The 25,015-nt window shown below is 41.6% G+C and overlaps 2 protein-coding genes across 6 annotated transcripts in view; one reads left to right on the top strand and one right to left on the bottom strand.

Moving 5' to 3' along the window:
- The window catches only part of DZIP1 (DAZ interacting zinc finger protein 1), a 42,553-nt gene extending 35,336 nt beyond the window's left edge, over positions 1–7,217 (top strand). For all 3 annotated transcript variants that reach the window (XM_017821105.1, XM_017821103.1, XM_017821104.1), the window contains 6 exons: positions 406–535; positions 1,023–1,073; positions 1,914–2,116; positions 2,460–2,590; positions 5,564–5,735; positions 6,532–7,217. In XM_017821105.1, coding sequence (XP_017676594.1) covers positions 406–535; positions 1,023–1,073; positions 1,914–2,116; positions 2,460–2,590; positions 5,564–5,735; positions 6,532–6,614 — 770 coding nt within the window. In that variant the 3' untranslated portion in view covers positions 6,615–7,217. The remainder of the gene's footprint in view (positions 1–405; positions 536–1,022; positions 1,074–1,913; positions 2,117–2,459; positions 2,591–5,563; positions 5,736–6,531) is intronic.
- A 1,861-nt stretch (positions 7,218–9,078) lies between these two features.
- Positions 9,079–25,015, bottom strand: part of CLDN10 (claudin 10) — a 58,813-nt gene continuing 42,876 nt past the window's right edge. The window contains exons 1-5 of one of the 3 annotated variants that reach the window (XM_017821109.1): positions 24,708–24,962; positions 17,862–18,023; positions 17,616–17,697; positions 10,130–10,237; positions 9,079–9,453 (exon numbers count right to left, since the gene is read on the bottom strand). In XM_017821109.1, the coding sequence (XP_017676598.1) occupies positions 9,339–9,453; positions 10,130–10,237; positions 17,616–17,697; positions 17,862–18,023; positions 24,708–24,927 (687 nt within the window). In that variant the 5' untranslated portion in view covers positions 24,928–24,962 and the 3' untranslated portion in view covers positions 9,079–9,338. Of the gene's footprint in view, positions 9,454–10,129; positions 10,238–17,615; positions 17,698–17,861; positions 18,024–24,707; positions 24,963–25,015 lie in introns of those variants that run through there. The other 2 variants (XM_017821110.1, XM_017821111.1) reach the window with 2 other exon arrangements.

Below are 25,015 nucleotides of genomic sequence, written 5' to 3'. Positions count from 1 at the left end.
GTTCATGAATAGAACAGTTTATTAAATGCAACATATGCAGTTCCTTCGGATGGCCAGTGATATATATACATTAACTGCAGAGTTGCTGTTTATAGCACTGACAATACACTTGCAGTCACAAGCTTAATTTCCTGGGTCAAAACACCTGGTGCATGTGATTCTTACCAAGAGGCATCTGATCTCCGAGGACCAGCTGGAAAGCAAGGGGGTTTATTTTCTGCCAAATTGCTGCACTCTTTAACTCAGCACACGGTAGCTCAGGACTGCTTTGAAGAAAAGAATTACTTTTTTTCTTTTTATTTTTGTAAAACTGTAGTCTGCAGCAGACATCTTTAATTGTAGAAATTAAATATAAAAGATACTGGACATTGTTTCTAAGAATGAGATAGATAATTTTCCTTGTAGATAAACAGAAATTCAGTCAATTGGGAACTTCCTCACCTGCCACGCCACAAAAAACAGTAAAACGGTCTTCACCAGCTGTCCGCACACCTGGACAAAGAACGGTCATCACTGAGTACACGTCTACACCAAAGTAAGAGATGCCATTCTAAGAGTACTCAGGTCCTGTTACCTTAGGTAACAGTCCTATAGGTTTGGGGTTTTATGGCTGGTGCGAACATTTCCCCAGCTACTGTATGTATGGCCAGTCTTCGCAAGCGAAGATTTGGGAAAGGTCATTAACCCTTCGAGCCTGCGCAGTGGATTTTTTAGGTGAGACACAGTGTGCGCTGAACTGAGCCCACCCTTTAATCCTGAGGTTCATCTGCCGGGGCCAAGTGAGCTTGGACAATGGCAGTGAGGTCCTCAGGATGTAGGTTTGTTTAGAGTGACCTTCTCTTAGATGGATTGCCTTACAGGGCTGACGAGCTCCATCTGCCCCGGGGGAGTTTCCCTGACCGGGATCCGAACCCGCCCCCAGCTACAAGAATTGGGCAAAGAGTTCAGATAACTTCTGTATAAAACTTTATGCTTGCTTAGTTGACTGTCAGTCTTGAAATAACTTGTCTTGTTACTTTTAGATCCAGGAAGATTCTTGGAAGTGGAGTTTCCACAAAGACACCTAGCATCACGTATGTTTTGTTCCCTTGTTTTTTTGAAGAAGACTTTTTTGGTGACTGAATATTCACATTTGCCACACAAAAGTTAATATTAAGCTAAAATCATGAACACTTTCTGGGCTGCATATTTCATATTTTGGTTTAAAGTATTACTCCATTTGAGTGTTTTATTATAATCCCTGAAAGGTAGCATGTTTTCCTTTCAGCAGCTGTGGTCTTTGTTGTGATCCAAGAAAGAGACACTCAGTAAGATCAATTAAAACTTCCTTTGGTTTCTTTCTTAGTTGCTTTTTCAACCCACTTAAAGGCATTTAGAGGCTTTGTTAACCTAATTTTTTCAGTTTACTGATGTTTTCATACTACAACCAAAATTAAACACAATATTCCATATTCCTTTCACATCGGCTACATTACTTTGCAATTTCCTGCACTGAAAAATTCCTATATTATTTTCATCTAACTAATGTCAGAACAGACTTTTTGTGGTGCAGATTCCTTGACCCTGAAATTTGCTTTACCTGCTGATCCATGAAGGCCTATTTGAGTTTGCCTGGCAAGATTTGTTATATATACTGGTCTCTTGTTTTGTAAAGATGGTTGCATAAATGAAAAGAGTCATGTCTGTATAAGAGATGGTTTTGTAATAACTTCCTGAATTTACTTAGCAGTGTGATTTCTTTTAAATAGGGTGGGTTTTTTTATAGTTAGAATTTAGGGGAGATTCTTGTTTTTTTCCCATTAAAAATGATGCACATGTTATTGGAAAGGAAAATACAAGGAAGGTAAATACATATGTAGTGATGCAGTCACTGAAACCTAGTAAGTCCTCATGTTGCATGTGTTTTTGCTTAGAACACCACCATTCAGTTCAGAGGAAGAAGCCGATGAAGATGACATTAAACAGTCTTACGTATCACCAAAAATGTTGCAGAAGCAGTCCAAGCCAACAAGCAGCAAAGCCCATGCTTTTCAGAAGGTTTCTGGCAAAAATGATGTGGATGGGATGGAGAAAAATGAAACTGAAGAAACTGGAACACCTTCCAAAACTTTAAAAGGTTTTTCACTACTTTTGTGTATGGATATTGTAACAGCTGTGCATGATTTTGCATTTCATGATAATATTTCTGTATTAGAAAACATAATGAAGGCAGACTATCTAGTCTTGAGTGTATGTATATATAGGTGTACACTTCATGTTTTTGCTAATGCGTTTCTATTAATGTAGGACTTAGAGCTGTGTATTATGCTCTCCTATATAAATGCAGAAAAAGAGACAATCCCTGTCTCAGAGTGACTTCTTTTGCTTATTTTTACTTTGTGGAAGATTTCTAGAGGGTGTACAGTAAAGTCCTTTCCTTGTGAATGGAAACCATCTATATAATTTTTTCTGAACTTTAGAAACAGTTATCCAAAAACTGACCAAACAAGTTGGAGAGAGTCTTTCTAACCATGGAAATAAGAACAAACCAGCTGGAGGAATAAATGTTGCACAGGCATTTATTAAGAAAGAAGAAGTGAAAGAACCGAAGGTATCACTTTTAATATTAATTATTATTACATTAAGTAATTGAACTATGTGTGTATATGTTACTCTTTTTTTTCATGCTGAAATCATCTTGATGCAGCAAAGAACTTAATTCTCAAAGACAGTTTTGGAATTACAGCTAAGTAGTCTTTTTGGGTACATCTGCACTGGTATATAGGAAAGTGCTAGCAAGGGATCTGTGGCAAGTGACTTCATCCACACTACTTATTTAGCTTATACCATGACTGGTTTGGATTACTACAACTAGCCTAAAGTTTAGTTTATCTTCTATTCTAACAGCACAGAGAGACCTTCTTTACTTGCTTTCCTAGTATGTTGTTTTGATGGATGTTACATTTTTTTAAAGATCTGTCAACAGTGGCCAACTGTGTTAAGGAATTTGGGCTTCAAGAGCAAAATAAGCCTTAAAATCTATGTTTTAAAGATGTTGTAGTTTTCCTTGATAAGCTCTCTTCCCACATCTATCAATCCCCTGAATCTCAAGGTAAGGACTCTGGAAATTGTGATAGAAAATAGGTTTGAGACCACCAGAGGAGACTGAACTTAACAAATCCATGGGACCTGATGAGATGCTTCCCAGGGTCCCAAGGAAATTGGCTGATGTAGTCACCAGGCCACTCTCTATGATAATTGAAAAGTCATGGCAGTTGGGTGAAGTCCCTGACAGAAAAAAAGGAAAATGTCAGACTCATTTTTAAAAAGAGCAAAAAGGAGGACCCTGGGAACTATTGACCAGTCAGATTCATTTCTGTGCTCAGAAAGATCACAGAACAGATCCTCCTGGACAGAAAATTACACTGTAATGAAAAAAGGGTAGGTTTAGATTAGTTATTAGGAAGAAATTTTTTACTGTGAGGGTGATGAAACACTGGAACAAGTTCCCCAGAGAAGCTGTGGATGCCCCATCCCTGGAAATGTTCAAGAGCAGGTTGGATGGGGCTTTGAGCAACCTGGTGCAGTGGAAGGTGTCCCTGCCCATCATTCGACTTGGTGATCTTTGAGGTCCCTTCTAACCCAAATCATTCCATGATTTTATGAAAAATATTTTTGCTGTACTACATTTAAAATACATTGTGTCCCTGATGTATTAACACAGTGGTGTGTTTTCCTGTATGGACATGATGAGTTCAAAATGAGTTTATGGACCTAGGGCAGGCATTGCTACTTCGTTTCTGGAATCTTTACAGAAGAACACACCATCTTGTATTCTTTGGTAATTATATATGAATGGGCATATATTCATGTCCATATTGATATGTTTAAATGTAATGTATAGTTCAAGTCAATTCTTTAAACCTTAGCTGGGGTTTTCAAAAGTGCCAAAAGACATAAGCACAAGAAGCCATTAGAATGATGTTCTCTCTGAAAATCCAGAATGCTTTATTAGCTTCAGTACTAATAGCTCAAATGCTTACAGCTGCTAATGGTCATTCTCAAACCCCACAATACAATAAAACCTTTGTAAGGCATCCCATTATCTTATGTTTTATAAAGGTCATGTTTCACAGAAGTTACTTAGAAACATTGTAGAGAAAATTAATTTTGTGCTTACACGAAGCTGTATTACCTGAGTTCACCTGTACCAGACATCATATGGATTATGGTATTTCTATGGAATAACTCCTTGAGTTAATAAAACTGCTTAGCAGTTTTGATTGGTGCTGTATTTACACTCAATCAAAACTGAATTCTATTTGAAGTTGACATTTTTCTCTGGGTTTTGTACTTTCTGAATGTTTGAGGAAACTTTGTTCAGCTTTTTTCAATATGTGTGACTGACTTTCCCATTACCACACCCTCCAAATGCAGATTATTTGAAACAGCACAATGTTGAATCCTGGTATGTTAATAATACAGCACACTGAACAGATCTGTCAGTTTTTGAAAAACAGTTTGCAATGTTAAAATGGAAATATGTTGCAAGATAAAGCATTACTGCAATCTCTTCCCTTCTTTCGAGACATACGACACGTTCATATTTGTTGATTTTTCTCTAGCATGTACATACCTTACATTGTTTTCTAATAGCATCTGAACCTTCCTTCTGTGCAATAGAAGCACCTTCTGTATCCTTTCTATAACACTGGGAGATTCCAGTGAACTAGTTTTAGCTTTGTAAGAAACCATTATTCACTTTCCACAGTTAAGCTCTCTAATAATGGCTCAAATCCATTGAACTACATCTGATTGACAGATAGGGAAATGCTGTAGCTCTTCTTTCTAAATCTGAATGAAGATACTTAGTTCTCAGGCATATGAGGTAAGAAGGACCATGGACTCAATGCCTTCAAGTTCATCTGTTTGACTGACTCTCATTTTGTGAACTCATTATGCAAATCCACCACTTAATTAAAATATGCTTGTACATGCTGACAGTGAGTCTTCAGAGGAATGTATATTTTACATTTGAGGATTGTGTGGTTTTTTAATTTTCATTATTTAATTTTCTCTTTAAATAAATTGGTTTCAAATTGAAACAGCCTTTTTTGCAATATTTTTTCCTGGCGTGACTACAGAATGCTTATAAAATGCCACCTTGCATGGTAACATGGCATATCTTTATTATCCTATAAGTAATATACATTCTAATGCTTAAAGGACTTTCATCCCATTGGAATAGCTAATATTCCAGAAAAGATAATCCTTTTTCAAGTTACACATGTAATACCTGAAAACAGAGGTTTCTGCCAGCTATAAAACTGGAAGAACTTTTAATGTTGCAGTTCCTGACTTCAAAAAAAACAAACCAGTTTTAACTTTAATTAACTGTAACAGTGAATTAGTATCATTTAGGTAATTGAATCAATGTGGATTTTAAAACTGTTGTGATAGATGTCATAAAGGCCATGTGCCAGTACATTTTCTTTGGCATTTTCACCTTGTTGAGTTTATGGAAGATCTCAGGACAAGTTGAACAGACAGAGGAAAAAGGCATGTTTTTTCTTTTTCCTGTTAGTTCACAGAAGCTGATGAAGATGATTGGGATATATCATCGATAGAGGAAGATATTTTATTGATGAAAGATGACAGAGGTCAGAAGGCACTGACAGTTCAGAAAAATGAGTCCAATGCTGCATCAGTGGTACATGCATGGGGTCTTCCGAAGAAAAGTGTACCAAAGGAGGAAGGTAACATATTCATACTAAGCCTTAAGTGACTGACACACCTAGAGGAGAATTTAAGTACAGTGTATTACACGTTGTAATTCAGTAGATGGTGTTTTGTAAGAAATGAACAAGTAAGAAAAACTGTGTGCTTGGTTTTATGACATCTACATGTCATATATTTATGATACTTAGTTATATGTAAACCACACACACATGAATATACAGAGATGCCAAGAAATTTGAATTTGAGATTTTAAAGCATACAGTATTATCAGACTTCAACCTTATATTAAAAAGTAATAATCCAGGATTTTTTTGTTCTTCACAAATTTAAGGGAGGAGGGCAACTTTCTTATTTTGTCTTGAGAATAATAATAACAAAATTTCAGGTTTGTTCAAGATGTCTAAGTGACCTACCAGGCTGAGATTAATATTTGAACTACTGCTATAGTAAAAGCCTGAATCTTACAAAGAACTTATATAGTAGTTTCTAACTCTAACATTTCAATATATGTAAAGCTGTGTCAGTTACATAAAGAGACTCAGGGTTATTTTTGAAGGGAAAGTAATGTTGACACTACCTGCTTGTACTGTGCATTGTATTCTTTGACCGAAACAGCCTTCATTTTATCAACATTTGTCATTTCCTCACTGGTTGAAATTTGGGACTTCCTGAAGTCCATGGGTGTTTGCTCACATAGCATGTCATTTTATCTCTCAGATAAATACAAAGTAAAAATACCCCCAAAAGAGCATTAATAATTATTAATTTTTAAAATTAATAATTGTTAATTTTTTTGTCTGTTTGTTTTAACAGGCCTTCATGAAGCTGATAATACAAGCACGTTAAAAAGCAGCTTAGTGACTGTAACAGACTGGAGTGATTCTTCAGATATATAAGTGTTCCATTCCTGATGGGAGGCCCTACTTTTGGGTTCTGCTGGGGTTGAAAATGCAGTTGAAAACATCAAGTGTTTCCTATTAATTTCTCTCATGGGTCATATAATAACAAGGAATACTGTTTACAGAGCTCTCCTGTCTTTCAGTCTGAATCTGAAAAAGAATGCTGAAATATACTGGCCATGTCTATTTGGAAATTGAGAGTAATTCTTCTTTCTCATTGTGGTGGTTCAACCCCAGCCAGCGACCAAGCTCCAGCAGCCACTCGCTCGCTCTCCCACCAGTGGGATCAGGGAGAGAGCTGGAAGAGTAAAATTGAGAGAACTCATGGGTTGAGATAAAGACAGTTTAACAGGAAAAGCAAAAGCTACGCACACAAGCAAAGCAAAACAAGGAATTAATTCACATCTTCCCATGGACAGGCACGTGTTCAGCCATCTCTAGGAGGGCAGGGACCCATCACACATAGGGGTGACTTGGGAACACAAACGCCATCACTCCAAATGTCCTCCCTCTTCCTCCTCCTTCCCCCCACTTCATATACTGAGTGTGATGTCATATGGTATGGAATATTCCTTTGGTCAGATGGGGTCACCTGTCCCAGCCATGTTTCCTCCCAACCTCCCATGCACCCCCAACTTCCTTGCCAGTGTGGCAGTATGAGAAACAGAAAAGGCCTTGGCTCTGTGTGAGCTCTGCTTGGCAATAACAAAAACATCTCTGTATTATCAACACTGTGTCCAGCACAAATCCAAGACAAAGTCCTATACTAGCCACAGTGAGGAAAATTAACTCTACCCAAGCCAAAACCAGCACACTCATGAATTCAGTGGTGGAAGTCTCTTTCATTTCACTGAGGTGAAGATTTTGCCTCTAATGTTTACATTAAAGATTGAAACTTGTCTTGCTAGAAAGCCTGTTAGCCAATGAACAGAATATACTGCAGAATATTACTTTATACAATTTTTAATGCATATTTTCATGTATTTTATCATAAACTTTATATAAAATTGTGAACATTTTAAAGAAAATGTGTCCATGTATTAAACATTTAAGTTTCTACCATGGTTTACAATAAACACCAAATGAAAAGAAAAAAGCCTCAGCTATAAAGCTAATTATTATTAAATGCCTCCTATTTGGGAAGTTGGTTTACTTGGGTTTTTTTGTATTGAAGTTGAGTCTTTGTGAACATAAAAGCACAGAAATTGGAAAAAAATTAAAATGTCAAGTGAGAAAATCACTGACCTGCCATTGCAGAAGTACTTTGGTATTTCTGTTTTGTCCATACTGGCTGCCTTCTTAAAAAAACACAGTAGTGTTTCAACTTAAACAAAGTACAAAAATAAAGTAAAAAGAACCTTGAATGATTTTGCGGTTCTGATGTAATTTAGGTGGTGTCTAAAAAACCTTTTCTGTCATAGTGTCATTATTAATTAGGACTGTTCATTTTTTTATATTTACACCGTTGTCCCAAAATAACCAATTTTTATTGAAACTCCAAAGGTCCATCTGTTCAAACCTCATAGCAAACCTGAGTTTGTGTCTGATTTTAGGGATTGAGTCTAGAAAGCATTCTGTGGTTAATCTCTCTTTTCATTTATTGACTTGTGCAAATATTCCTTCAAAAATCATCACATTTCTGTGGTCAGACAAAAAAAATACTAGCTGAATTTTTGAACTGTTGTAACTCAGTCGGGATTATCTAAAATTGTGCTGTTTAGTACTGCCTGCTTTTATTTGGTCATGCCTTCAGGCATGCCACTGGCAGAGCAGACAGCTGGCATTGCTTGGGGTTTTCCTTCTCTTTTGTAACCCAGTGGCTTCAAGCCATTCTAGACCCAAAGGTGTCAAGCAGAAGGGAATGAAGACAACCCCCTGGAAGTGTCTTGTCACGAGCAGGGCTGAGTGCTGAAGCACGGCAGGAGTCCAGTGGTACAAAGCAAATGCAGAACAAAGGAGCTGTCTCTGAGCCTTGCTGTGCCCTCCTCCCTGCCACTCCCCGCAGGCTGCAGCCTCACCCAACCTCTGCTCTCCTGCCAAGCGCACAGAAGGCTGGTGGTCACACGTGGGCAAGTTCTGCATAGGCCAGGCAAGACCCTCACCAGCAATGGGTTTTGTTAACAACTGGCCCAGACTACTATCAGTACCTACTCCGGCTTACCCAAATCCCACACTTATTTGCAACCCATTCCTTCTTATTCCTGTGGCCAAGCTGCACGCTCTTCCACCCTGTGAATACAGAGATGAACTTTCCCACTCCCACCTGTCTTGGTGTTGCAGTTACAAAGCACTCTGCAATTCTGTCACCACTAAGTGGTGAAATATTCTGCCTGTTAACCAGTACAGATGTACAGATTAGGGTTGTTTTGTCCAGCACTGAACCCAAGTCAGAGATTATTGCAATATCTCAATATGACATGTGTGATGCCATTCCCATAGGCAACTGACATGACAAACTGAATTAGTAAATACCTCATTTATTTTTTTTCAAGAATGCAACATCAGCTCGTGATTTCCAGGTATAAACTTTACAATACCAACATCAATCTTAAAATATTACATAATAAAATTTACATCAGTATGTAAAAAGCTGCAAGTTAATATTTTTAAAAGTCATTGTCTTAGTGGTAAGTACATTGAAGTTGGGAATGGGGGGGGAATCACTCTGAATGAAACGTACAAAATCATTTTTAAAATGCTTTGAGTCTTCCAACAGTGCAACTAAACATAAGCGTTCTTGTCAAAGTGCTTTGGTGGGGTTTTGTCTGGGACACTGTTGTGGACCTTTGTACGAGAAGATATCACAGATGTGGCTCCATTATACGCATATCCTCTCCTGAAAAGAAAATACAAGTATTTACAACTCATCCCACAGACAGGTAAGGTCTTTGCATCCAGGCATTATAGTAATAAAGCTAGAAGAAATGTAGAGGAAACTACCTACAAGTTTCAGGGGAGGGGGCACATTCCTTCTCTGTGTGGTTCCATTCTAGTTTGACATTGCAATTCACTTTTATATAAACACATATCCCTTGTTCGCAGCTACGTAAATTAGGGCAGAATCGTGAAATACTTGGGCTGTGGCAGATCCTAGGTGAACAGTTCCTCCCTCCAGCTGTGCCTCTTCATTATTACTCCTTTTCTGCTGCTGGAGGTCCCACTGCCACCACTGCTGTCCTTCACCTCTTTTGCTTTTGATCTGATGATTTGGGATTAAAGAAACTTGTCTATTCACACCTGTAAAGTGACCTAACCACTTTTCCTACATCAGTGAATGCACTGTTTTCCAGCGGTAGTAAATTTATGCAGAATATATAACATGAGTATTTGCTCTGAGTCAATAGCTTTTCTTAATTAAATTATCCTTTAATCCCCTTATTTTCTTTTATCCACACAATCTCTTTCTGAATCTCACTATAAAATGTTTTGGAACAGTAATCAAACCGCATACATACAGGGGGTACAAATGCACTGGTATTGATTTCTTTCAGTATGTACAACTTGTGTTTTACCTTGGAGAATTACTGTTTTCAGCTATTGAGAAGCAGAATATACTGCCACCAATTATGCAGAGTGAAGCTCCAGCCCATCCAATGAACAAAGCTGCTCCTAATTCATACCTACGGGAAGTCAATAAATGTGTTTAACAAAAGAGAGCATGGATTTAACAGATTTTTTTTCAGGATAACTGAATTTTATATTTTTCTTCAATAACTTTCCATTGACACATACATTATTCATCACAAAATCAGCAGTTTTTCATTATTTCCCTCTGACTCGGGAGGCAAACTCTGTCCCTGCAGTACACTTGAGCAATGCTTATCTCCCTGTACAGCCAGCTGGGGAGCCTGGCCTTTCTGCATCTCCTCCTGGATCGCTTTGCTGTGGGGTTTCATCATTCTTTGGCCTGTTTAGAGCAGCTCCTGTCCCCTTGGAGCATTTGGTTCCTGTTGGGTCCCAAACTGGCTTCTGCTGAGTCAGAGACTAGAACTTCTGCCTACAACTCTCCCTAAGTTTCCCCTCTGTCTCTCAGGATCTCTCTGTCTCCCTCCCTCCCTATCCCTCCTGCTTAAAACACAAAGGGGGTTGTAAATATATATTATATGCATAAGCAATTACATCTACATATCTGCAGTATATGCATATACGTATGCAGATGTAAGCATATGATAACATGAGCATATGCATACGTGGGGGCGTGTTCCAGAAACCTTCTGCTTCTCTCATCACTGTGGCTGGATTCTGTCTGGAAGACACTGCTTCCCCCCAAACCCATGGACAGAGCTCCAGGTGACCAGCAATGGTCCCCTCTGCTGCCCGGGCCAGCCACAACCTGTTTGAGGCCAGAAACTGCTTAGTTTGACTCCAAAAGGAGATGGTGGTGCTTTAGTAGTCCACGTTTCTAAAACAACAGTAGGAAAAGAAGGACATGGGGATAAGATTCTTGTCTTCCCCCTCAGCCCTGGAGCTTCAAGACGAGCAGCAACCCATGGCTGCCACCTCGTCTTCTCCATTCTCCAGTTCTTTGCCTGAGGTACCACTGTTTAAAACACTTTTAGGATGACCTGCATTAGGCTGCAGGCCCAACAGTCTTCAGAGTCTCCTACTCCTCACTATTAGAACAGACTGTGTGTCTCTTGCTCCCTCTCTGCTCCCCTTGCCCCTTGAGGAGACCTTTATCTCCTCCTGATTCCTGGGATCCTGCACTGAAAACACAGGCCCCTGTTCCCCATCGAGCCGTGGTTATTGGCCAGGTGCTTGTACTGTTCAGGCCTTTGTTACTAAATTTTTTTTATTTACTGAGCTGTGGTGAGGCAGCCGAATAAAAGCTTCTGCTTGACAGTCTACTGTACATCTGAAAGACTTGTGTAGTTGCACTTTTCAGCTAGTTCTGAACTAGTGCACAGACCCTAATTTTGCATTACTGGAATATTTAACTGAAAATACCTGTCAGTTGTCCTACAAAACTTCTATCTTTACAAAGATGGCACTGCAGAAACACTCAAAAATTGCCTGTGAGAAACAAAAAAATCACTTTTTGGTGTTTTCTTGAGAGTCTAACCAGAGGTAAAGCACACACTTTTTTAACAACAACAAAATACTCACACAAGGACAAAAAGCTACACTTAGGATATCTGTGCTAGATGCCCTTGGATAGCCAGGTTTGAGTAACTTCTGACTCAGGAGCTTAGTGCCAAAAAGCAATATAGACTGTGGAGCTCAGACACAGAACACTTCATGAGGGCTTGCACCCTTCATGGCCCCATTAGTGCTTTAGCTTTTAGGTTCCTTTTTTATTTTCTGTTTACATCATCAAAGTAGAGCTTTATTTATCATCCTTTGTTAAAAAAAGTATCAGATTCCCCCAAATGTTCTCCATACCCAATGTTGGGGATTAAATTAAGTTTAATTTATAAAATATTAGAAATAACTTGTGCAGGTTTAAGTTTAATTGTAATTTGTGTACAGCTCAGCATAAGTGGGCCCTGCTCAAAACTTAATATAGATGAATTTTAAATGAACTCTGTTTGTTAGCAGGAAAGGCCAAGCAGGGGAGTAAACAGAGAAAGCCTGCTTATCTTCAGATAAGGCTTAAGACCCTGGAAGGCCCCAAGGCTGGCCCAAGCTGGAAGAACAATTAATGGCCTGCCCACATGGACAGGGAGAAAGAATCCAATGAGGCGTTAGAAGACTTCAAACCATAAATTGCCATTGGACCATGAGGTGTATGCAGGGCACATGAAGAGTAAGTGAAATCAGGTGCATAGACTGTGAGGGGATAAAGGCCCAGGGATTACTTTGTCTGGGGTCCCTCTCTGGAGACACCCAGCTCAAGGTGCAATAAACCAACTCTGCCTCAGAACCCAGGGTCAGAAACTTTCCTTAACACCAGTGTGGGGCTTAGGCACCCAACCTCCAAATTAAGCTGCTGGAAACCATAGCTCAGCTGACTTTCACCCTGGAAAACTCTGCACCTAGTCCTGTTTGACTTCAAAGTCTGCCAAACCTGCAAAGATTTAATTCTATCTATGCTCACATTTTCAACCACGTGCTACGTTTTTCACATGACTCAAGGAGATTTCTGTCTGTTCAAGGACTGGGGATTCTCTTATTAGAAGCAGAGATCTACATTAGAGCTTATCACCTAGGATCCCATTATAATCAACATGCAATAAATACATACAAAGTACAGTTCTAAAACACCCTAGAGGCACCTCTTTTATCAAGCTGTAATGGCAGATCGAAGGGACTAACTTGGATGTGAGGTAAGCCCCATCCTGGGGATCCTTCCGTCCCTGTTAGTATTGCCAGCCCACACCTAAGGTATGTGGATCAGGATTACGCTCCCCACAGAAGTTGGTGCAGACCACGGTGGTGCTGGAGAACACCACTGGACCAAGGTCAAGGAAGGCTGTTGCAGTAGGAACTTACTTGTCAAGACCATTTGCCTAGAAAGTGGGAAACACAAGTTCGTTTCCACATTTTTATCTTACAACATTAAATGGTTGGCCAGAGGCTGATATGAGGAAGTTAAGGAGCAAATCGCCATCTCGCCTCCTGAAGCTCTTCAGTTGTACAGAAAAATAACCAAGACTATACTGGATTTAATTGAGTAGAAAAGGGTTACCTGACTGTTGCCTACTAATTGGTAAAGAAGACATGGGGTTTGGCCTTTGTTCTTGGGATTTTTTGTACTTTTTAAGCAACATTTCTTACCATACCATATATAAACAGGTTGCGTATATGGCCCCTTCTTGGATGACTGCCACACCACTAGGTTAATGAGTTGCAGAGCTGACCTAATTGGTCTTTCCTCCACATCTTTAAACAGATAAAGCAATCTTTCTGATTTATACTGGTACTTACGAGGAAAACTTCAAATTTTCAATTGCATATAAAACCTCTGTATGGCTCCCTGGATATTATCCAATCTGTCTCTTAGCTCCCATTCAAAATGACAACGCCACAAGTGCAGCCCGCCAGGGATCAATGTTGGGCCCAATGCTGTTCAACATCTTTATAAGAGATCTGGGTGATGGGATCAAGTGTACCCTGACTGAGTTTGCCAATGATACCACACTGAGTGGAGAAGTGGGCACTTCAGAAGGGAGAGCCACCCTGCAGAAAGACCTGGATAGGCTGGAAGAGTGAGCAAACAAGAACCTTATGAAGTTCAAAAAGGACATGAGTAAGGTCTTGCACCTGAGAAAACATAGTCAAGGAACACAGCACACGCTGGGATCTGCACGTCTGGGAAGCAGCTCTGTGGAAAGGGACCTGAAGGCCCTGGTGGACAGCAAGTTCAATATTGAGAGGACAGTGTGCTGCTGCTGCAGCAAAGAAAGGCAACGGGACGCTGCACTGTATCAACAAGGGTATCATCACCAGAGATCAAGAAGCCATTATCCCACTGTACTCAGTGCTTGTCAGGCCACTCTTGGAATACTGTGCTCAGCTTTGGTCCCTGCTATCCAAGAAAAGATGTGGACAAGATGGAAAGGGTCCAGAGAGGGGCCACAAAGATGATCAGTGGACTGGGAAGCTTGTCACATGGGGAAAGGCTGAGAGAACGGGGTTTGTTCAACCTCGAGAAAGGAACACTTAAGGAAGACCTTATCACCACGTTCCAGTGTTTGAACGGTGGCTACAAAAAAGATGGAGACTCCCTTTTTACAAGTAGTCACATGGAAAAGATGTGGGATAAGTGGGTACAAACAACCCCTGGAGATTTCAATTGGACCTGAGGACAATTTTTCACAGTAAGAACAATTAGCCATTGAAATAATCACTCCATGGAAGTGGTGGATTCCCCAACATCAGACGTTTTTAAGATTTGCCTGTACCGGGTGCTGGGCCATCTTGTCTAGACCACGCTGATTCTGAGAAAGACTGGACCAGATGCTCCTTGAGGTCTCTTCCAACCTAGCATTCTATAATTCTATGGTATTTGCGGCACTTAAGAAGCTAACCCTAACATCCCATCAAAATCCAGTATTTAAAAAAACCTTACCATATGAAAAAAACTACAAACACTGGTACTGCCAGACAAAGAAAAAAAGGATATAGGCTTTTTTAGAATAAATTTCTGCAATTGCTATTTTCCCCTTCCCTCTTTATTATTAAAATCTTTGCAGGAAACGCACTCCTCTATTCTTAAAATTCTATGTTTCAAGAACCAAAGTAGTCACTCTCTGAATTCTGTGGCTGTATATCCATGAATCACGGATCACTAACAGTGAAATCAATCCGATTAGAGATCACTGGCAGCTCGGGGTGGGGGGGCGTGAAACTGATGAAGAGGTTTAGATGTGGTGACTGCTGAGGACCACGAGAATTCACCTGCAGAGAACTGAAAGCCACCTTCAACTACTACTGACCAGGCAGGCTAAAAGAAGGGGTTTTTTTCAGTAATCCAGGGAGGTAGAATTCAGTGAAAGAACCAAAGTACAATATCAGTACAGAAGAAAAATATTCTAGTTGTTACATACATTAAGAACACAAAGTAAACTTCAAAGCAAACCAGTGGAAGCTTCATTAGCTGCCAGGAAGGTGGTATACGTAAATGGCATACCTACCTACTGAATCAGTACAATCACCCAAGAGAAATACACACCATGAATGTCTAATTCTTACAATTCTTGGAAAATCATTCAAATCTATCACAAGGGGGACTTTGTGAACTATGCACAATCCATTCAGAGACAAGAAAGCTGAAGTGAAATAGTTCTCTATATGAGAGAATGGGAAGTTAGTCACATAATTTGGCAAAGGACAAAAAGGATAAAGGGTATAAGAGTTATGGGGGTTTTTTTTAATTCAAAGTAGTAAAGTGACAAAATAATTTTCTAAGAGAATCTGTGGGAGCAACACCAGCAAGACTGCAAAACAAAAGCACAGATTTTTCCCAATTAGAGGTGTTTGAAGAAAAATTAAATACATCTTGGCTGCAAGCACAAAGGCATCCCATACTATCCCCAAGGCTCTAGGCATGTCATTATGAAGGATCAAGCAATTCCTTTGGAGCCATTTTAAATTGGCAATGAAAACTACCATATCAGGACATAAAGTCCAGCCAAAGGTTTCTTTCTAAGTAAGGTGAGGTTTGGAGTGTCCCTGTGGTGCCTGTCCTACATGAGTTAGGTACATAATTCAAACCCAAAATCTCTCAGGAATCAGCCTTAGGCAGGTCTTTGATTCCTCCTGCACCCATACATAGTCAGGGTGCCTTTTCCAAATGCAGAAGGCTGGAGGGAAATTCTGCCAGCTGACATGATGCTAAATATCTTGTGTCATTTGTTTTCCACTAACAGTATCTCAAGCCTGTCTTTGACACTGCCAGAATAACTTCAGGAGAGAAATGTGCAGAAAAAGGCAAAAGGCTGAAACTCTCTCTCAGTGAAGAGCCAATGCCAAATTTCCACAATATACCAGCAGGGCATATTAAATGCTTCTGCAATGCTTATTAAAGTAGGAGTGCACAGACAGCAACAAAATGCATTATTACAACACATTTTACACTGGTTGAGAGAGAAAAGAGCTGAAAGCCACCATTAGCTTCATCTGACACAAGGTTGCTGCATGAGCTACATGCACCACGAGGAACTCAAATTACAACTTCTGGCTTTCCTTTCTGCCTTTATCTTTGCAGTTGTCATTATGTGTGCCCTGTTGTTCAGGAAAAAGGTAACTTCTGCAGAGAACATTTTACTATCTTTACTTTAATACTTAAACTGGATTTCTCATTCCTTCACAGTAGAACTCCACCGTGAGGTCTGCCTGCTCTTTTGAAGCAGAGAAGCATAGGAATACAGTGTAGGAAAGGCACTTCTGGCAACAACCATGGTATTGTTCACCAGGAACAGTAAGCCCGATGAATAATTAACTTCTGTCTATATAGCCAGGCTCCATTTTCTTCACAGAACCTCACATCCTTCTTTCTTTTGGAGGCCTTTCAATCCTGTCTTCACTGTACCAAATAAGCAGAAACTAGAGTGGCATTATGGAGAAAACTAATACGAACCTGTTTTCAAGATATGAGAAGCAGTGTCGACCCTACAGCAAACATGGACCCACTCAGTGTTATTTATGCAGACTATTTTTTTTCTGTCAAAGAGAAACATAAAGGCTCAGGGTTCCTTACTAAGCCCTTACTTGGGTCTCAAGGAAATCTTTGCCTTTAAAGAAAAGTTTACATCATATATGAAGTCAAAACAGGAAAGTCTATGATGCTGTAATTTACAGCCAATGCGGTAGTTAAGATGTCAATCCAAAATCCAAGCACAAGGGTTTGTGAATTGCTGCTTTTGTAGGTCCTGAGAACTTGCTCAGCTTTAAAGGCAGTCTTTAGGGATGTTCATCATTTCCGGTATGGATCCTGCAGTTCTATGAACACTCACTCCCTTAAATTTAATTACTAGTATAGTCAAAGCATTATGTTAGTGCTTTTAAGACTGTGGGTTCTGATACGGTTTATGAGTCAAACTTCAGTCATCTGGACTTGAATATATGCCTGAAAAGAGTCCAGAGAGCCCACAAAAACCTCTTCTCAAGAGGAATCAAGATTGTACAGTGCTTGACACCTTCACGGAAAGCACCTTCTACCAAAAGCTGAAGGTGCTTTCCTTCCCTATGGAATGATGCCCCTAATGAGCACCTCTGTCTTGTGCAATCCTTTTGCTGCATCTCTGGCATAAAGGCAGGCTTCACTCACTCCCAATCAACCCCACCTGCTCTACGGAAGCAGGGCAGAACTCTGCCAGGCCACAATAAGCCTGGGAACACATATTACAGAGCAATCATTGTACAGGAAAGTGTTTGTTCTTTCAATTTCAGCACATGATTACTCCGGTTAGGAAAAGCGATTCAATAAAACTGCAGTTCACTCTCCTCTTCTGCCCCAGAGAAGCACCTTCTCTATATCTAAATAGGCTCTGATGCACAGTAAGAAACTTAAGGTTTACTTGTTCGAAAGATTTATGGATATAGGAAAGTACTTACTTTTGTGCAACAAAAGAAGGATCAAAGAACTCAGACGTAATCCTGTTTGCATACAGGGAACAACTAGTCATAGAGCACAACCCTGAAAAGCATAAGACAAACTATTCAGTGGAGCCAGCAGAAGAGCTTTGGGCCTGACCCTGAAGTCAACAAAGTCATGGAGAATTGTGCAAGGGTTTCTATGGAAAAGAAACAGCTCTGGTATGACTTCAAATACACAAACTGAGAGAAATAAAGTATATTTACCAGAAAGTATGAAAATCAGTCCAGCTAAACAAGCTATTTTTGCTTTAGTTTGATCAGAGCCTCCGACTTTCGTACACTTCATCCCAACTAGTCCAAAAACAGCACCGAAGAAACCCAGGCAGACAGCGGAGATCATGAGTCCTCTGCAGGCTTGGATGTAACCTGTTGGGAGAAAGATAAAGGCTAATGTGAGAACTGGGACCACAATGGGTTTCACTATAGTTCCTCTGTGCAGCATTAGGCATTCACTATTGCAAATGGAATCAGACCTTAGCTGGAGTAATGTCACCTTCCCACTGAGTGTATTCTTTTGAGTGATGCCCTTCACAGGGCATCATCACCTCAGCCCAGCTTCTAAGGAACATACTATGGCACTCAAGGCTCCAAAAAATAATCCCGTGGCACTGTGTACAGTATCTCCAAGAGGTTGTACCCATGCAGCTTTAAAGAGCAACTTCACGCGGCCTGTTCAGGGGCTGTCACAGGTTGCGGGGCCACTCTATGCACACAAAGCCAGTTTCACGTGTCAGTCTTGTTGTGCGTGCGTGTTGCAGACGCAATTGACTGTCAGTGGGTTGGCAGCAGAGACCCTGGCTGGGGTCCTGCCTGGACTTGCCACAGATTTGATTTGGATCCACCAAGGCAGCCTTCATTCCCCAAGGAAGTCGAACATGCTCAGCTCTATGGACGCCAGTAGTTCTTCAGGATAAAGCAAATCACTGCCATATTTAAACCTGGACAAATGGCCTGTGGCTGGCTTCAGCCACAAACAATTCTGCCTTGCTGCCTGAGGCTGCTGCGAGTGGGACCTCCCAGGGGAGGGCCCTTCAGCAGGACCATGGGTTGCTTGGCCTCTTCTCCCTTCCGAGAATATCTTGTAATTGAAAGACTGTGATAATTTCATATCACTGCTTACAGGGTGGAACGCTGCAATCTTACACAGCTGAATAACCATCACAAGATGTTTTTCTTCATAACCTGTTGTTACATCTCATTTAAAACGAATATGAACTCCCACGATTAGGGTATTCATTCCTTTTGCTTTGATCTCCAGTGGGTGGAAATGTTGAGAGCTAAACCACATTGTCATTGCCTATTACACCAAATTTTACATAATAACAAATAAACAAAAAACCCCCCAAACTCCAAGCCCTGCATAAAAGTCTGTAATAAGAAAATAATATATTAAAACAGAAACTAAAGGACATCTAATGTAAACAGAAGGCAGTAGATTCAGAACAAGAAGTGTGCTTTTTTGTATAATGAATCTGTGGAACTCCTTTCTACAGGATATCTGGATGCCAAAGATTTACAGAGATTCAAAAAGAGACTGGATACATTCACTACAGAGAAACTTGTGTCTGGCTGGCAGGTCCTTGAGATGCAGATGGCTACCACAGACACTTGGCTGCCCTCTGCTATCCCTACTGCTGCCCCCTTTAGCCACTGCTGGAGGCACATCAACTCCAGGATATCAACTCCCTGCTTGAACAACATTTAAAACCTCGCACTGATTCACAGATTTGTGCACAAAGCAATTTGTTGCACTTAACAACCCGTTTTATCAGGCCTACCGAACTTGGGAGCTGTGCTGTCCACCTACTGGCATTTATCTACATCTGCTGGCGCACAGATGGACTTCCTCCATTTGTCACACGACTCACATGTCGGAATGTAAGAGAGAAAGAGTCAGTCATTTGTGCAAGAGCCAAGTTTGAAGAAAGCAGCCTTGCTTTGTTAATTTTTGCTATCAGCATGGACAAGTTGGCTTTTACTACAGTAGGTGATGTTTAATATACTTCTTGCAGCAGACAGGTAAAGCACAAGACGAAGACTGGGAAGGAAGCTATTATTTTTGACAGGTCCAATTTATTGGCACTGTTTGTAGCTAATTGACACATTAAAGTGCTGAACCATGAACATATTTACCCGGAGGTCCTCTAAACTTTTATTTATGTCTGAACCTCCTAAGAAAACCAGTAAATATTCACCCCAATCAAAATATCCAGCATTTGCTAGTAACCACAGGGCTGAAAATCAGTTTTTCCTGAAGGTCAATACACAGTTTTAGAATAGGTAGAGGGTAGTGAGACAGCAAGAAATAATTAACTCACTCACTCAGAAATCATTTTCAATTATAAACAGCATGAGCTGAAGGACTGCTCAGTTCTGCTGAATGAATAACCTTCCTCACTAAATAATTCACCCAACTGGGCAGGCCAGCCACAGTCAGGCTTGTTTCATTTCACCACAGCAATCAGCCAGCTGGCACACATTTTTAAAACATAATATATATATAAAAAATAATCACAATTTACACCAGTAATGTGGAAGAGCAGAAGGCTCTGTTAGTCCCACTAGGCTGACCGGAGCATCAGGAAGCATAAAAGGCTGAAATCAACTTTTTCACCAAATCCAGCCTCCTATTGCTTAGACCCTAGGTTCAAACTATGTATAGCATTTGGCTGTAAGAGGAACTAAACCTCTTTTTTGCTTCCAAGAAAGCAAGAAGATTATATTGCTCACTTAGACTTTTAAGCTTGTTCAGCCTGGAGAAGAGAAGGATCCAGGGAGACCTTATAGCAGCATTCCAGTACCAAAAGGGGGCCTACAGGAAAGCTGGAGAGGGACATTGTACAAGAGCATGTAGTGACAGGACAAGGGGAAATGGGTTTAGACTGAAAGAGGGCAGGTTTAGATTAGATGTCAAGAAGAAATTATTTATTGTGAGGGTGGTGAGGCACTGGATCAGGTTGCCCAGAGAAACTGCAGATGCCCCATCCCTGGAGGTGCTGAAGATTGGATGTGGCTTTGAGCAACCTCTTCTAGTAGGAGGTGTCCCTGCCTGCGGCAGGGGGGTTGGAACTAAATGGTCTTTAATGTCCCTTTCAACCCAAACTATTCTGTGATTCTATAGTAATGCAGAAGAGTGTAAAAGGAAGCTGCCTATTTCTTCACACTCTTCCACTCAAGACCAAACCTGTCCCTTTTCCAAATGTTTATTGTCTGTATTTGCACCAGCTCCTGTAGGAAACTACAAACCTCCCAAATGAAGCTTCAAGCGACAAAAAGCCATGCATTTTAAACAGACAAGCAGACAAACATGCATTACTCATAAAGTCATGTTTAGCAGCATTCCAAGAGAAACCTATTTCAAGGTGGTTTTTGTTAGGGGTTTTTTTGTTGTTTTTTGCTGGTGGGTTTGTTGGTTTTTTTTGTCTTAAACAAATGTGTTTTGTCTTGCATTCAAATTAATCTTGTTAGAGCTTCATCTTTCTTGCCTCACTGCTCTCATACTTGTCTCTCAGGCTTACAAAGAGTTAGGAGGCATTCACATATTCATATCATATGACACTATGGAAAAAAATATATGCAAAGTTCTGGGGACTGCCACTTTCACAACAAATGCCTCTGGTGGCATTTTGCAGTCTGCATCACGTGAAGGGTAAGAGGTTGCCTTACAGATACAGCATAGATTCCTTCCAAAAGCACACACCCATTGCTTTTGTCTGTCATTCTAAGCTCTAATACCCTCTTTTAGCTCATAAGTAAATTTTTGTTCAGCTCCGTTTTACAAAAGGTCATCAGATCTACTGTTGGAAACATGGAAACTGATATGTCCTCTTTTGGGGAGGTGGTTTCATCAGTAAATTTACACCTATGACCAGTGGCACAAAGAAGTAAACCCAAAATTACTGTAAGTCCCACAGAGAGGAACAATATTTTTGCTTGTACACAGAATGTGGGGCTGTATAATTAATGAAGGCTGGTCAAATTGCATAAAGGTGGAAGGGAATCACATACAATTTTCTCTGGAAGCCGTTTGTGTGGAGTGAGGGCCTGAAAGCCATCAGGGCAGCCCTGCTGCTGTGCTATCCTACAGCAATCTAGGGAGCACAGTCTAAGCCCACTCCATGATGCAAACCAAAACAAGGATAAAGGGGAACCATCTCCTGAGCACTCCTGACCCGAACTATGACATTGCTTCTGAAGAAGAAAGGACTTCTGCTGTATTGCACAGGAGAACTCCAGCAACTGGCACAGAATAATAGAATCATAGAACGGCTTGGGTTGGAAGGGACCTTAAAGATCTAGTTCTTACCCCCGCCGCCATGGGCAGGCACACCTCCTACTAGACCAGGTTGCTCAAAGCATAGTGATATCCCAATTTTTTTCCATCCTCGTTTTACCTCTAATCCCCTGGCAGATCTGAGCAGTCTCTCCAGACAAGAAGTACAGCAACATTCAGAGGTTTCTGATTTGACCAAAAAAACATTTCTGTAGAAGAGGAACTGTTCTGAGGCAAATCCTTTCCATTTGTGTGAGGAAGGAGTGGAGAAAAACCACATTTTCCTGGGACAACAAAAATATTACTAGTGATTTCCAGTCATGCCCTACCATTTTGAGGAGACCAACACTTGGTCGCTACATTTATCTTTATAGGGTTATTGTTTCTGCTCACAAACATTTCACTGAATACAGAAAACCAGATCTGCCCTTTTGTGTCTTCTGAGTCCCCCACCTGAGGATGGAGCCAGGAAGTTACCACATTCCCAATCACAGGGAATGGGATCCATCTTAGACATGTAAGTCCGTGCAAAGAGAAGAGGAGAGAAGGGAGAGGCTACTCAAGGGCTGAGGCAGATTCAGCTTTACGCTGACACACGAATTCTTTAAGCCATGAGTGACGCACTGCAAGCCTGAAGTACGTTCCTGCATGGGGGAAGGGTTAGGGTGAAGAGGGGACCTACACACCCATGGTCAGGTGCTAAAGGGTTCCCAGCAGAGCCTGTAAGCACAAGGAGGGGAATTTGGGCCAGGCTACTTGTGGAAAGCACCTCTGCCTGCGTGTAGCTGCCCCTCTGACCTGACCCAGCTTGCCCGGTCTGTGCTAGGGGGGTACATTCCTCTCTCTCCAGCCTGTCTTCCACTTGCATTGTGCCTGGGTACCAGGATCTGGCTCCATAGCATTTAGAGATGCTATTGAGAAACAACTGAAAGCCAAGAACTTTCTACTACTGATAAACAGTCTGGCCGGGAGGATGGGATAGGGCCCTTCCAGTGTGCATCTGGAATTCACTTCTGTCCAAAATGAACTAATGACTCTCTCACAGTGCAGAAGGTGCCTCAGAAACTCATTCCTTGGCCAAGTGGAACATGCTACTCAACACACAACGTTTCAATGTACAAGCATTTGGAGGAAGGAGGGGTAAGGACTTTGCTATCAAGAGTCTTTTTCTTTTTGAAATTTTAAATGTTCCCAATTCTGGTGACTTTGTAACTATGCTTTTCTTACCCTGAAGACAGATTAACCCAGACCTAGAAGAACAGCTAAGCAATAGATTTGGTGGATCCAAAAGGTTACGCACCAGCAATTACTCTGTGCCCACCTGCACAGAGAACACAGCTCCTTGCCCAAGCCTGGAAACCACATTCTCAGCTGCTACACTTGGCCATATAGTGACTGATGTCAATGGAGGCCAGCCAGCAATCCCACCCCTTCAGAGGAACTGGCAAATCCCTCTGCTACCTGGGGCTGGGTGAAAAGAAGATCTGAGGAATAGTACTTCTCCATCCAAGGGAAGCATCCTGCAACAGTGATGTTTAAGAATTGCCTGTGTTACCTTTTTCCAGTATCTTGACCTGTTTTAGGCCTTTCTGCATACAGAGGTTAAAGGTTTTCTGATACCGGTATTAATTTCATGATCACATTAAACGCTGTTACAATAATAAGTTAGTGATTAAAAGGAAAAGAAGGACTGTTAATCTAAACAAAACTTTCACACCAAAATTCACACTCAGATTCTAGTGCAAAGGGAGTGGCTGGCCAGACCATGAATCTGATCTTTTGTGAGTATGAAAGCCACTGGGACACTCTATATTGTATTCATTTATAACTATAGAAACTTGGAAAAGAAACCTTTCCTCCCTCTCTTTATAGTCACTCCTGAGGCTATAAACGGATGCCATCCACACATCTCCTTTTTCTACCAGCCATAATCAGTGTGGATTTATCAACTAAAAGTTTAGTTGCAAAGATTTTCCACAGTGAACCAATTTCCCAGTTCAGCTTCTTTAAAGGGCAAAAATGCTCCCCCTTAAACAGAGAAGAAATGTAGCACCAACTCAAGTCTTTGGTTCCAAGCCCTATAGCAAAACTCAGATTTGCTTCAAAATAACACTGCCCTAAAACTGAGGCAAGCTATGCATCCCTTCTGCATACCTTTGCATCCCTGACTGCCCCGAGCTTTTACACTGTCATTTATCAATGAAGCAATTACATCCAAGTTAATAACCGCTTAGCATAACCAGCAAAAGAACATTAATTAAAACAAAACGACGCCAAGGCTTGTTCTTCTCCACTGACCGTTGCATGGCTGGCAAAACCATAAAAAAGAAGAATGTCATGACAGTCAGAAAATAAATCGGCAAGAAAAATTTGCCTGCATTCTTCTTGTGTCAAATCCACACGCACACTCTTGTGATGGAAGGAGGGGGGAAAAAAGCAGGTAGGGACAGCAAAAGAGGCCAAAGCCGCCACTTAGGCACCAAACACTTTCAATCAGGGGTTTTGGGGGAAAAAAACCCCACTTGCACAGGTGTGCTCAAGCAGCACGCTGCCACCTGCCAGGGCACGCGAGGGCACTTGCCCACGAGCCCCCGTGGGAGCCGCTCCCGCCGGGGTTCCGCCGCCCACGGCCCCGCTCGGCGCCCCGACCCCGCGCTGTCCGCCCGCCCCGCCGGCTCCGGGACCGGCCCGGGAGGATCCGCGGGGCCCCCAGTTCCCGCAGAGCAGCACAGGGGAAGGTGGGGAGGTGTCAGGGTGGGGGGCAGCGGGAGCCTGACCGTCCAGCGCCAGCATGGATGGGAAGTCCTTGCAGTTGGAGACGCCGGTGGAGTCGGTCACGCAGGTCTTCCAGAGGTTGGCCCAAAAGGTGGCGGTGGTGATGACCGTGCCGTCGATGGTGGACACCTTCCAATAGTCGGTGGGCAGCGTGGAGGAGACGAGCACCCAGCCCGAGATGGTCAGCAGGAACGCGATGATCTCCGCCGACGTGCTCGCCATGGGCCCGGCAGAAGCGGCGGGCAAGGGCGGGCGGGCGGGCGGGCGGCGCGGAGCCGCGACGGCAGCGGCGGAGTCCCGGCGGCGGCGG

The sequence above is a fragment of the Lepidothrix coronata genome, unplaced genomic scaffold, assembly GCF_001604755.1.
Source record: "Lepidothrix coronata isolate B3197 unplaced genomic scaffold, Lepidothrix_coronata-1.0 Scaffold88, whole genome shotgun sequence".
Taxonomy (NCBI): Eukaryota; Metazoa; Chordata; class Aves; order Passeriformes; family Pipridae; genus Lepidothrix; species Lepidothrix coronata.
Note: the sequence above shows the minus strand (reverse complement) of the source record. Positions and strands in the feature narration are given on the sequence as shown.